The following is a 12884-nucleotide window of genomic DNA, read 5'->3' on the forward strand; positions in this document are numbered from 1 at the left end:
CATAACCAACATAATGAAACACCTGAACTATATGCTACAAAATGGACTCTTCCCAAAGGAGAAAGGAAATATTCTACTCACCCCTGTACCCAAAGACGCAAAGAAAAGTGCTAATGAACTAACCAACTACAGACCAGTAGCATCCATTCCCTTAATAACCAAATTAACGGAAGGGTTGGTGACCAAATAACTCACAAACTATTTAAATAAATTCTCAATACTCCACGACTCCAGTCAGGATTTCGATCTAACCAAAGTACCGAAACAGTGCTAGTCACTCTCATGACTAAGTTCAAACAAATGATTGCAACTGGAAAAAACATACTACTCCTACAATTTGACATGTCAAGCGCTTTTGACATGGTTGATCATGGAATATTACTACATATCCTTGAGTACTTCGGAATTGGAGGTAACGTTCTCAATTGGTTCAAAGGATTTCTAACCACACGATCATACCAGGTGACATCTAACTCGACGACTACAGCCACATGGATACCTGAATGCGGAGTCCCACAGGGATCCCCCCTCTCGTCGACTCTATTCAACTTAATGATGATACCCTTGACTAAATTACTATCAAATCAAAACCTCAACCCATACATATACGCAGACGACGTAACGATCTACATCCCATTCAAACAAGACCTAAAGGAAATTTCAAATGACATCAACCAAAGCCTCCATATCATGCATTCTTGGGCGGAATCATTTCGGCTGAAACTTAATGCAGAAAAAACCCAGTGCCTAATTCTCACCTCGCAACATAACAAGAAAGAATTCACCGCCATTAACACACCAAATCTAAATCTTCCAATTTCAGACACCCTAAAAATTCTTGGAGTTACCATCGATCGAAACCTAACACTTGAGAATCACGTGAAAAACATAACCAAGAAGGACTTCCGGTGACGTCATCGCCTTGATGGCAGCCTAAGCTCGCAGCTCCCGATTCACCCCGCTAATAAAGCGAACATTAGCGATTTTCTTACCTGAATTCCTCTCATTTCGCATGCTGGTGGTGTATAGTAGCTGGAGCGTTCTCCGATGTCTCAAAAACTGAAAAATATAGCGGCTAAAGGGGGAGCCCAGAGCAGCCAGCGTGTTTCCAAGATGGGAATGCGCCACGTGTCCCCGCAGAGTGAGGAGGCCTCCAATTCTGAATCGGTGCGTTCAGAGGAAGAATGTGGTGGCAAACACGAGGTGCGTTTTACTAAAATATTGAAAGATCTATGGAAAGACCTTGCCCATATGAAAGCGGACATTGTGGAACACACAGACCACTTGAGAGGAGAGCTAAAGGAGGTGGGGGCCCGTATTGACGACCTCGAAGTCTGCGTCGAGGAACGGGGCGAAGCGATGTCCCAATTACGTCAGAAGGACGAGGGATTTGAAAATCAACTGGCAGATTTGCAATATAAGGTGGACGATATGGAGAATCGGGGACTTCTGAACAACTTGCGTTTGAGGTGTTCCAGAAGCGGGGGAACAACAAGAAGATGTTAAAACAATTGTACAAGAACTGTGTAAGCAGCTGCAGTCAGAGACGCCGGATAGCCCCATACCGGAAATTGAGCGGGCTCATAGAGCTCTGGGGGCACCTCCACCAAATAAACCTAGAGATATTGTGGTGAGATTTCTGAAGTACACAGACAAGGAGCAGCTTTTTACGTTAGCAAGACAATGCAAGGATTTACCGTTTAATGATACTCCTGTGCATGTGTATCAAGACTTGTCTGCCTTTACATTACAACAGCAGAAGCTCATGAAGCCCATATTGGAAGCGTTGGGCCGACAGAATGTGAAATACCGTTGGGCTTTCCCGTTTGCCTTGTGTTTTACTATCGCTGGAAAACATCATAAGGTGCGTACATTGGAGCACGCACAGAATATCCTACAGAAGACGGGAATCATGGTGCCTGAGAGTGAGTCCTCTATGGAGTTGACTGCAGCCCAGGATAAAGTACATCAGTGGCAACAAGTCTTTAATAAAGCAAAGAAGCCGCGGTTGAACACTTCTAACTGACTTTTGGGATTGCAGAAACTGATGTGTTTAGCAACTACTAGGACACAGAGTTAGGTATGAGTGTTGCGTGAGGATACACGGAAGATATGTGTGCTTGATTTAAGGAAGGGGTCGGGGTTGTTTGCTGTTGGGTGCTATAGGGTAGGGTAAGATGTTTACATCTGGGGGTCTTGTGGGGGGTGGGGGGAAGGATCCCTCTGTCACTTACGCAAAGAATGCTAGATTGGTAGTGGGGAGGGGGAGGGGGGGTTGGGATGTTAGAGTTTCTCCCAGGGATGAATGTTCTGTACGAGAGAGCTTTATGTGGATGTATGATTGCCATTAGTAAATGACTTCCCAAATGAGGATTGTAACCTTTAATGTGAAAGGACTTAATGTGCCAAGAAAGAGACAATTGATCTGGCAAGAAATACTCAGACTGAAACTCCAGGTTGTGATGCTACAAGAGACGCATTTGAAGCGGGACCATGAGAAACTGTTTCGACATGCTTCCTATTCCAAGAGATTGTTTGCTTCTGATACTTCAAATAAGAAACAGCGAGGAGTTGCGCTGCTTTTCCATTCAGACTTCCCACTACAAGTACAACAGGTGAAGAGAGACCCGAAGGGCCGCTATGTGCTGGTTAGAGGATTTGTGGAGGATAAGGAGATAACTTGGGGGGGGGGGGGTGTATGCTCCTAACTCGGGGCAATCCTCCTTTTTTATGTCATTACAAAAACAAATAAATTTATTAGCTGGGGGCCAGTTTATCCTGGGAGGTGATTTTAACACTACCATGAACCCTGTTGTGGATAAATCCGGTCTGGTATCTAAGGGGGGATACAATTCTCGCTAAAGCGTTGAACAGGGTTACTGGTGAATTGGGTTTGTTTGATTCCTGGAGGGATTGCCATACTACAGAGAGAGATTACACCTTCTATTCCTCTGTGCATGATATCTATACTCGTATTGATTATCTTTTTGTGGATAAGACTCTGGGGGGAGTGATTCAGGACACCAAGATTAGTAATATAACAGTATCTGATCATGCCCTCTGCTGGGTGGATATTCAGTGGCCCACGGAGAGCTCTACTGGGGGTAGATGGACTTTTAATAATACTTTGTTAACACAAAAGGGGTTCGGTACGGAGTATATTGAGGTGCTTAAAGAATACCTGCATTTTAATGTAGATTCGGGGCCATCTATAGCCCTTAAAGCAGTTTCACGAGGCCATTTTATGAGGGTGGCGGGGAGGCTAAAAAGAGAGAGGGAAAAAGAAAAGCAATATTGGAGGGGTCAGATCAGAGAGTTGGAACTTAAGCATAAGCATACTGGTTCCCATAGGACGTATAAATCTTTACAGATGGCTAGATTACAGTTAGACACCCTGCTTTCTAGGGACCTTGGGTTTCTTAATGATAAGTTGCGACTCCATGGATATACCACCCGCAATAAGATTGGGAGACAATTAGCATTTAAACTACGCAAGCTGTGAGTAGAGAGAACAATTTTTCGAGTTAAAGGGCCTAGAGGTGAGATTAGGAAAACATCTAAAGATATTAGAGAACAATTTTGTAAGTTCTATGCTGACCTTTACACTAGAGATTCAGCGATACAGATGGATGACATTCGGTCATATTTAGATACCTTAGAGTTACCAGTCATGGCCTTGGAACACAGGGCCCAATTGGAGGCTCCAATTGAGGTGAAGGAAGTGATCCAAGCCATTAAAACCTTGAAATCTGGAAAGTCGCCAGGTGTGGATGGCTATACTGGCGAATTTTATAAAGCATTTGCATCTCAATTAGCACCAGTGCTTGCTGAAGTATTTAATTTTATTCGTGAGGGGGGTTCCCTTCCATCTACAATGGCACAGGCTTGGATAGCTGTTGTTCCATAACCTAATAAAGATGTGACCGAATGCGCATCATACCGACCTATATCTGTATTGAATGTAGATGTGAGAATAATGGCTAAGGTTTTGGCCGTTAGGCTCAATGTGGTTTTACAGACTCTCATTCACCCAGATCAAGTGGGTTTTGTTCTGAATACGCAGGCCTTGGATAACATCAGGCGTACTCTTGACATTATGTATGTAGCGAAACAACGAAGGACTCCCTATTGCTTGTTAAGTATTGATGCAGAGAAAGCATTCGATCGTGTTCATTGGCAGTTTCTTTATCAGGTCTTAGAGAGATATGGATTTGGGTCCAAGTTTCAGAGCTGGATTCGTGCATTATACGCGTCTCCCAGGGCATGCGTCCGGATCAATGGACAGGTTTCCCCCTTTTTTGACCTTCAACGGGGTACCCGGCAGGAATGTCCCCTGTCGCCTCTTCTTTTTGCCCTTGTAATGGAACCTTTGGCCGTTACTATTAGAGACAACCTCAGGATACGGGGGATTGTGGTTGGCCAATTGGAATCTAAAATTGCACTTTTCGCAGATGATATTCTCCTGACCCTTTCCTCCCCCATGGAATCAATGTCGGAGGTCTTTCAGGAGATAGAGCATTACGGTCAGGTGTCAGGGTTTAAAATTAATGTTACTAAGATGGAGGCCATGGCAATGGGGTTGACTGCAGAAGAGTATGGTAGATGTAAACAACTAGCTTGGGTGACGGAGAGTATGAACTACTTAGGGATCCGCCTTACGAAGAGCTTTGAACGTCTGAGTGATGCTAACTATGTCCCATTGTTGAATAGGATTAGGATTGACCTGGACCATTGGGAACACCTGTCCCTATCGTGGTTTGGTCGCATAGCCACTATTAAAATGAATATTCTCCCTCGCTTACTTTATCTTTTTCAAGCTCTACCCATACCAATTAAGGGACAATTACTCCAGTTGATGCAGAATCGCCTACATAAATTTATTTGGCAGGGAGGCAAACCTAGACTTCCCCGTGCTATTATGTATAGGGCACGTAGGACAAAGGGGGGGACTGGGTGTTCCTAAATTGGATCTTTACCATCTGGCTGCACAAGCCAAAGCTGCTGTAGAGTGGTTCCAGGAGCCATTGCATAAGTTATGGGTACAGATGAAACAAAGCTTGGTTAGAAGCCCCTTGAAACTGGGACACTTGATTTAGCTGGCCCCTGGGCAACGCTATCTGGGATCTACTCTGCCTCCTATTATTCAGTACACATTTACATGCTGGGATAAATTGGAACGTAAAAAGGATTTTTATAATTCTCAATTGTCCCCTATAGCATATCACTCAGCCTTTCCGCCAGGATGTGTTCCCTCTGCCTTTACTAGATGGAGGCGACAAGGGTTAGATTTATGGGGGCAATTAGTGGAGGGTACTGGATTTGTTCCGTTTGCTGACCTGGCGGATACTTACAGATTGCCCCACAGGGATCAATATGCCTATAACCAACTTTTGCATTTCCTACAATCTCCTGGTATCAGGGAGAAATTGTTTGCGGAAGTGACCTTTTTAGAAGAAATTTGTGTTCGGCATGAAGGCTCTAGGGGGTTGATAACTTTGTTGTATGGATACTTGAGAGATTCCCTGCCTGAGGCCAGTCATTACCGTACCAGATGGGAAAAGGAATTAGGTGTGTGCTATGAGGAAGCCGAACGGGCAGAAAATGGAGAGAGCAACCGTTAATTGTTCCCCAGCAGTTAATATTCAAGAGAATAGTACTAAAGTTTTATATCGTTGGTACCTCACACCATCCCGTTTGAGTCACATGTTTCGGGGGTTTCGTCCCTTTGTTGGCGAAACTGTGGCCAAAGGGGCACCCATGGTCATATTTGGTGGTCATGCCGGAAGGTGCAGGCTTACTGGAAGGCGATTCAGTGGAGGGTGCAGGTGTGGGTGGCCTACCCTATTCCTTGGGATCCACCTGTATTTCTGTTTAACAAACATGTTCCTGGGGTGCTGGGAGGGAAACAGATCTTGGTTAAACATTGCTTTAGTGCAGGTCGGTTGGTGATTGCTCGATCATGGAAGCAACCTGGGTGTCCTTCAGTGAGTAAGTGGAAGGCTCTTCTTGAGTATATTGCTGAGAGAGAGTGACTGTGGGCTAAAGAGAAGAACACTTTGGCTAAATGGAAACAGGTATGGGCAGTTATGGGTATTTCTTAGGTTATTTTCGATATGAGGACTGGCAGGGTATAAAGGTGGGGAGGTCCCTGGGAGGAAGAGTTGGGGGGGGGGGGTAGGGATTAGGGAATTTTATTTTGGCTGAGGTTTTGGTGTTGATAATTTTGTTATAAAATGTTAAAATGTAACTGGGAATGGCTTTGTATTAAGAAGGTGTTCTGTGACAGCAGAGACCTTCGGAGAATTGACTTTGTCTACTGGAAATGATTGGCTGTGTTTATGTTATACTGTATATGTGATAAAGTCTTTCAATAAAGCTCCTGGTTAAAAATTAAAAAAAAAAAAAAAAACATAACCAAGAAGATGTTCCACTCAATGTGGAAACTAAAAAGAGTAAGACCTTTCTTCCCAAGAAATGTTTTTCGCAACCTAGTACAATCAATGGTGCTCAGTCATCTAGATTACTGCAACGCACTCTACGCCGGCTGTAAAGAGCAAATAATCAAGAGACTTCAGACAGCCCAGAACACTGCAGCTAGACTCATATTCGGCAAAACAAAATATGAAAGTGCTAAGCCCCTACGAGAGAAACTACACTGGCTCCCACTGAAAGAACGCATCACGTTCAAAATATGCTCACTAGTTCACAAAATCATCCATGGTGATGCACCAGCCTACATGTCAGACCTGATAGACCTACCACACAGAAATGCCAAAAGATCATCCCGAACATTCCTTGATTTGCATTTCCTGAACTGTAAAGGTCTAAAATACAAACTAATGCATGCGACAAACTTTACCTACCTGAGCACACAGTTATGGAACGCACTACCGCGCAACTTAAAAACGATCTACGAAATAACGAACTTCCGCAAACTACTGAAGACCCATCTCTTTAGCAAAGCATACCACAAAGATCAACCAATATGAATATACATAAATCCCCCACATATATTTAGAACTGTATTTTAATATCCGCTTGTTATCCTATTATTATGTTTTATCATTATGTTGTACAAGATCTTTCTGTACCACTAAATGTCTTTTTAATATATTTCCACTACTCATGATGTATTGTAAGCCACATTGAGCCTGCAAAAAGGTGGGAAAATGTGGGATACAAATGCAATAAATAAATAACATTGGCCATTTGGAAATATACAACAAGAGACATACTCTAATTTTCCTGAGTTTAAGGGGAAGGGGGGAATGGGAAGCAAGGAAGGGGGAAGGGGATAGTTGCAACATAGTAAAAGAAAAGTACAGATTGTTGGTTAATATGCAGTTTGTTTTTGATGTGCTAATAAAGATGATCCTATATAATAATTTGCACCATGAACATTCCATGAAGCTGCCTGGACCCGTGCCTCCATTCTGATTGGCTGTGCCTGGGACTGAAGCCTCGGATGATGTCATCCAAAGAGCCCAAGCAACAGCAGCATTCTAACAGAGAAAAAAAAAGTAACACCCTGTCAAAAAACCTCCCGTCTCACACATACACACACAATCTCTCTCTATGACACACAACACACACAGTTCACCCCCCCACACATACACACAACACACACAGTTCCCCCACCACACACACAATTACTGACTCACACACACACACACTCATGCAACATCTAAAACCTCCCCCCTCTGTCATTCTGACAGAGAAAAAAAATGTAACACCCTGTCAGAAAACCTCCCCTGTCTCACACATACACACACGATCTCTCTCTGTGACACACAACACACACAGTTCACCCCACACACAACACACACAGTTCACCCCACACACATACACACAACACACACAGTTCCCCCCACACGCACACTCATGCAACATCTAAAACCTCCCCCCCCTGTCATTCTGACAGAAAAAAAAATGTAACACCCTGTCAGAAAACCTCCCCTGTCTCACACATACACACACGATCTCTCTCTGTGACACACAACACACACACTTCACCCCCCCCCCCCCACATACAACACACACAGTTCCCCCACACACACACACATCTAAAACCTCCCCCCCTCTGTCATTCTGACAGAGAAAAAAAATGTAACACCCTGTCAGAAAACCTCCCCTGTCTCACACATACACACACGAGCTCTCTCTGTGACACACAACACACACAGTTCACCCACACACACAAACACACAATTACTGACTCACACACACACACACATGCAACATCTAAAACCTCCCCCCCCCCCCCTCTATCATTCTGACAGAGAAAAAAAATGTAACCCCCACCTCTGGCACTGTCAGACACACACACACAATAACTCTCTCACATACACAATCACTGTCTGTCTCATAGACACACACACACTGACCCCTCCATGGAGAATACAACACAGATGATTAACACTTCGGAACCCCAATACAAGCCCAACACCGACACACACCACACCCATCACCCCACCCCCATCTCTCATTCTGACAGAGAAAAAAAACTGTACCACCCTCTCATAAACCCTCCCCTGTCTCACTTACACATAAACACACGATCTCTCTCTGTGACACACAACACACAGTTCCCCAGCCCACCCCCACAAGGTAACTGTCACACACACATTCATGCACCATCGCAGTTCAAACCCACCCCCACCACTGTCACTGTCAGAAACACACAAACACACACAATCTATCACATACACAGTTACAGTCTGAATCATATACACACACACTGGAAAAGCCAAGAACTACACAAACAACTACCCCTCCTCTGTCAATAGAACAATGATGTACAACACTTAAAAACTCCACTCAAACACAAAATATCAATTAAAAAACAACATATATTAAAACAGTTCAGGTCAAAACAAACACAAATAGATAAAACCCTTGCTAACGCCTGTTTCATTTGATTGAGAAACAGGCCTTTCTTGCTAGTTTAAACATAAAATACCTATGTACATCACAATTCGACCCAAATTTTACTCCTGGGAATCTCTACATGTAGAGTGTTGCACAAAAGTACGTAAAATCTTGTGGTGCACCTATTTCTACACATTTATAGATGGATTCAGTTTTTATAACGGCCATTTTCCACATGTAAAACGTTTACATGTGGAAAATGCTTTATAAAATTACACTTATAATGCTGTAATTCTCTAAGTCCCCTCTCCAGAAATTGACAGTACTATGGATCTATTACTCTCTTCATCAATTTGAAGCAGTAGCATTTTTCCCTCTAACTGGCACTTTTTAGTGAAGTGGAAAAGTGATGCCATCCCACTGCAGTAATGTAGAACAAAGACTTTCTCCCCTTTGTACTTCCTAGTTATATGAAGCAATGATACTGCACACTTTCCATCGTTCTTCTCTCCTACTTGCTCTTTATTGTAACTTTGTCGCCTCAGTCCTGCTTGTCCATTTAGATGGACTTTAATTTCTAAATTACAACAACACATAAGGGAAAGATTCCTCGTCTAAAACAATACCTACAGTGATATGAAACAGTAATTTGGAAAAACTCAAATGCTTTATTCATAGTTAAATGAAATATTTTACTCAGTAACAACTTTAAGAAGAAGATTTGCAAAAGAATAGAGTGTTTACCTTTCATCATAGCCCAGAAAAAAATCCAAAGAAGGTAGGACTTTGTGACACACTCCATATTGTGATAGCCTGCTCTGAAACAGTTCCACTGTCACTTCTACCACAGACTTCAGCACAGGGTGGTTATATGATTCTGAACACACAATACCACATATGAAAGCATATAGTGAGGTGTTGACATACAATAAGGAAGGAATGTACAGTCTTGAATTCAGGATCCAGCAGTTTCCTGTTTAAGAATAAAGAGGAAATGACCAGCTCCCAGGGGAAGAGCAGCATGGACATTCACATTATACTTCCAGAGGATATGAGATATGGGCACATCTATAATTCTTCTTTCTAGCATCAGTCTTTCACATTAAAGTGTTCAAACAGTAGTACAACTTGTAACTTTTAATGCTTCTGATTGCTTCACATCCCAGAAGTCAACCTTACAGGAGATATCACCAAATACCGTAACAAGAACTAAAAGTGCATAGAGTAAACAAGATTTGCCAACTAATTTTCCCAAACATTGGAAGGGTCACTTTCGAAAACATTTCCTGCCTGATAGGTGGGTTAAAGTATTCACTTAAGGCTTGCATAGGGATAATTTTTATAAAGGAAAGGTGCAAAGTATACATATAAAAATGAAATATGCATGCAGATGTGAAGAAGTTTGCATTCAGTGATATTTTATAAAGAAGGTAATATGAACGTGAATAGGACAAGTTGCACAGAAGTACATTTAAAATGCTTTTGTATACCAATTTACTGGTTAAAAGTTGTCCAAAGTGGTTTACCAATTAAAAACAAATACATCAAAAACTTAAATAAAAAAATATTTATCTTTAAACAATTTTTATTGAACACAAAACATACAACAGTATGATAACATGACCATGATAACAGAAACAGTTGAAATAATTTTCTTTAGTATCCCTACAGAAAAACACATCACATCGAAACCCCTTTAAACTCCTCCCCCACCAGTCCCACACATAAACTGAGAAAACACTGCCAATTTGACGCTACATAAACTGTCAACCCCCCCCCCCCCCCTCCAGTCCACATATAAAGGGTAGCCAAACTATGAGGACAACAAAGTGGCAGATTCCATACTGACTTAATCCCATACCCCTTCCTCTCCCCTCATCTATTACTTCTATGTAAACCATCCTCATTATGTAGGAGGTTTGGAGGGGCATTTTCAATATGATCTCTAAATATGATTTTAGATGTTTTGCAAAAAAACATCCAAAAATCCTGTAGCAAACACGGCCATTTTCAAACCAGAAAACCTTCCAACTTTTTGCTTTGAAAATGACCATTTGCTAGACGTTTTTGTGCTCAGTGCGTCTATCTTTTAGGACCATGTCTCTTTAGCTGGAGAAAAGACAGCTGAGGAGAGATATGATAGAGGTCTACAAAATAATGAGTGGAGTGGAAAGGGTAGACGTGAAGTGTCTGTTTACTCTTTCCAAAAATACTAGGACTAGGGGGCATGTGATGAAGCTAAAAAGTAGTACATTTAAAACGAATCTGAGAAAATCTTTCTTCACTCAACGTGTAATTAAACTCTGGAATTCGTTGCCAGAGAATGTGTTAAAGGCGGTTAGCTTAACAGGGTTTTAAAAAAGTTTGGATGGATTGGAGAACGGTGGAGGTGGTCCCTCTTCACAAAAGTGGCGATAGGGAAGAAGCTGGAAACTACAGGCCAGTAAGCCTCACTTCGATTATTGGAAAAGTAATGGAAGCGATGCTGAAGGAAAGGATAGTGAATTTCCTGGAAGAAAATGAGTTGCAAGATCCGAGACAACATGGTTTTACCAAAGGGAAATCGTGCCAAACGAATCTCATTGAATTCTTTGATTGGGTGACTGGAGAATTGAACCGTGGACGTGCTATAGACGTAATCTACTTAGATTTCAGCAAGACTTTTGACACGGTTCCCCACAGGAGGCTCTTAAATAAACTGGATGGGCTGAAGATAGGACCCAAAGTGGTGAACTGGATTAGGAACTGGTTGACGGACAGGCGTCAGAGGGTGGTGGTGAATGGAGTTCGCTCGGAGGAGGGAAAGGTGAGTAGTGGAGTGCCTCAGGGATCGGTGCTGGGGCCGATTCTGTTCAATTTATTTGTGAGTGACATTGCCGAAGGGTTAGAAGGTAAAGTTTGCCTATTTGCGGATGATACTAAGATTTGTAACACAGTGGACACCCCGGAGGGAGTGGAAAACATGAAAAAGGATCTGAAAAAGCTAGAAGAATGGTCTAAGGTTTGGCAATTAAAATTCAATGCGAAGAAATGCAAAGTGATGCACTTAGGGAGTAGAAATCCAAGAGAGGCATATGTGTTAGGCGGTGAGAGTCTGCTAGGTACGGATGGGGAGAGGGATCTTGGGGTGATAGTATCTGAGGATCTGAAGGCGATGAAACAGTGTGACAAGGCGGTGGCCGTAGCTAGAAGGTTACTAGGCTGTACAGAGAGAGGTGTGACCAGCAGAAGAAAAGAGTTGTTGATGCCCCTGTACAAGTCGTTGGTGAGGCCCCACCTGGAGTATTGTGTTCAGTTTTGGAGGCCGTATCTTGCTAAGGATGTAAAAAGAATTGAAGCGGTGCAAAGAAAAGCTACGAGGATGGTATGGGATTTGCGTTACAAGACGTATGAGGAGAGACTTGCGGACCTGAACATGTATACCCAGGAGGAAAGAAGAAACAGGGGTGATATGATACAGATGTTCAAATATTTGAAAGGTATTAATCCGCAAACAAACCTTTTCCGGAGATGGGAAGGCGGTAGAACGAGAGGGCATGAAATGAGATTGAAGGGGGGCAGACTCAAGAAGAATGTCAGGAAGTATTTTTTCACGGAGAGGGTGGTGGATGCTTGGAATGCCCTCCCGCGGGAGGTGGTGGAGATGAAAACGGTAATGGAATTCAAACATGCGTGGGATAAACATAAAGGAATCCTGTGGTTATTGTCTGTATCTGTGTGTTTGGTCTGGTGAACTTTCGTTGGTGTCTGTGTGGCGCTGTGTGTGTGGCCCGAGACCAGTCCCTTCTGGGACTTCTCTCTGTTCTTTTCCTTTCCCTTGTGTGTGATTGGGTTCCAGTTCAGCCTTGTGGCCTGTACGCTTAGACTCTGTACATGTGGGTTCCAGTTCAGCCTTGCGGCCCATATGAGTGGTCTATTTCCCTTTCTGGTGGTGTTCGCTGGTCTCCCTGAGTGTGCTGGGCTTCGTAGCCCGTTGTTACTGTATAGCGTGAGCTTGGTCTGCCCTAGGCCTCGGC

The 12884-nt window shown here is 43.0% G+C and overlaps 1 protein-coding gene across 5 annotated transcripts in view; it reads right to left on the bottom strand.

Annotated features, from left to right (window-relative positions):
- ECSCR (endothelial cell surface expressed chemotaxis and apoptosis regulator) overlaps nt 1–9777 on the bottom strand; it is a 556224-nt gene extending 546447 nt beyond the window's left edge. For all 5 annotated transcript variants that reach the window (XM_030211784.1, XM_030211786.1, XM_030211783.1 and 2 more), the window contains exon 1: nt 9613–9777. In XM_030211784.1, the coding sequence (XP_030067644.1) occupies nt 9613–9670 (58 nt within the window). In that variant the 5' untranslated portion in view covers nt 9671–9777. The remainder of the gene's footprint in view (nt 1–9612) is intronic.
- Between the last annotated feature and the right edge of the window lie 3107 nt (nt 9778–12884).

Source organism: Microcaecilia unicolor, chromosome 8 (genome assembly GCF_901765095.1).
Source record: "Microcaecilia unicolor chromosome 8, aMicUni1.1, whole genome shotgun sequence".
Classification (NCBI taxonomy): Eukaryota; Metazoa; Chordata; class Amphibia; order Gymnophiona; family Siphonopidae; genus Microcaecilia; species Microcaecilia unicolor.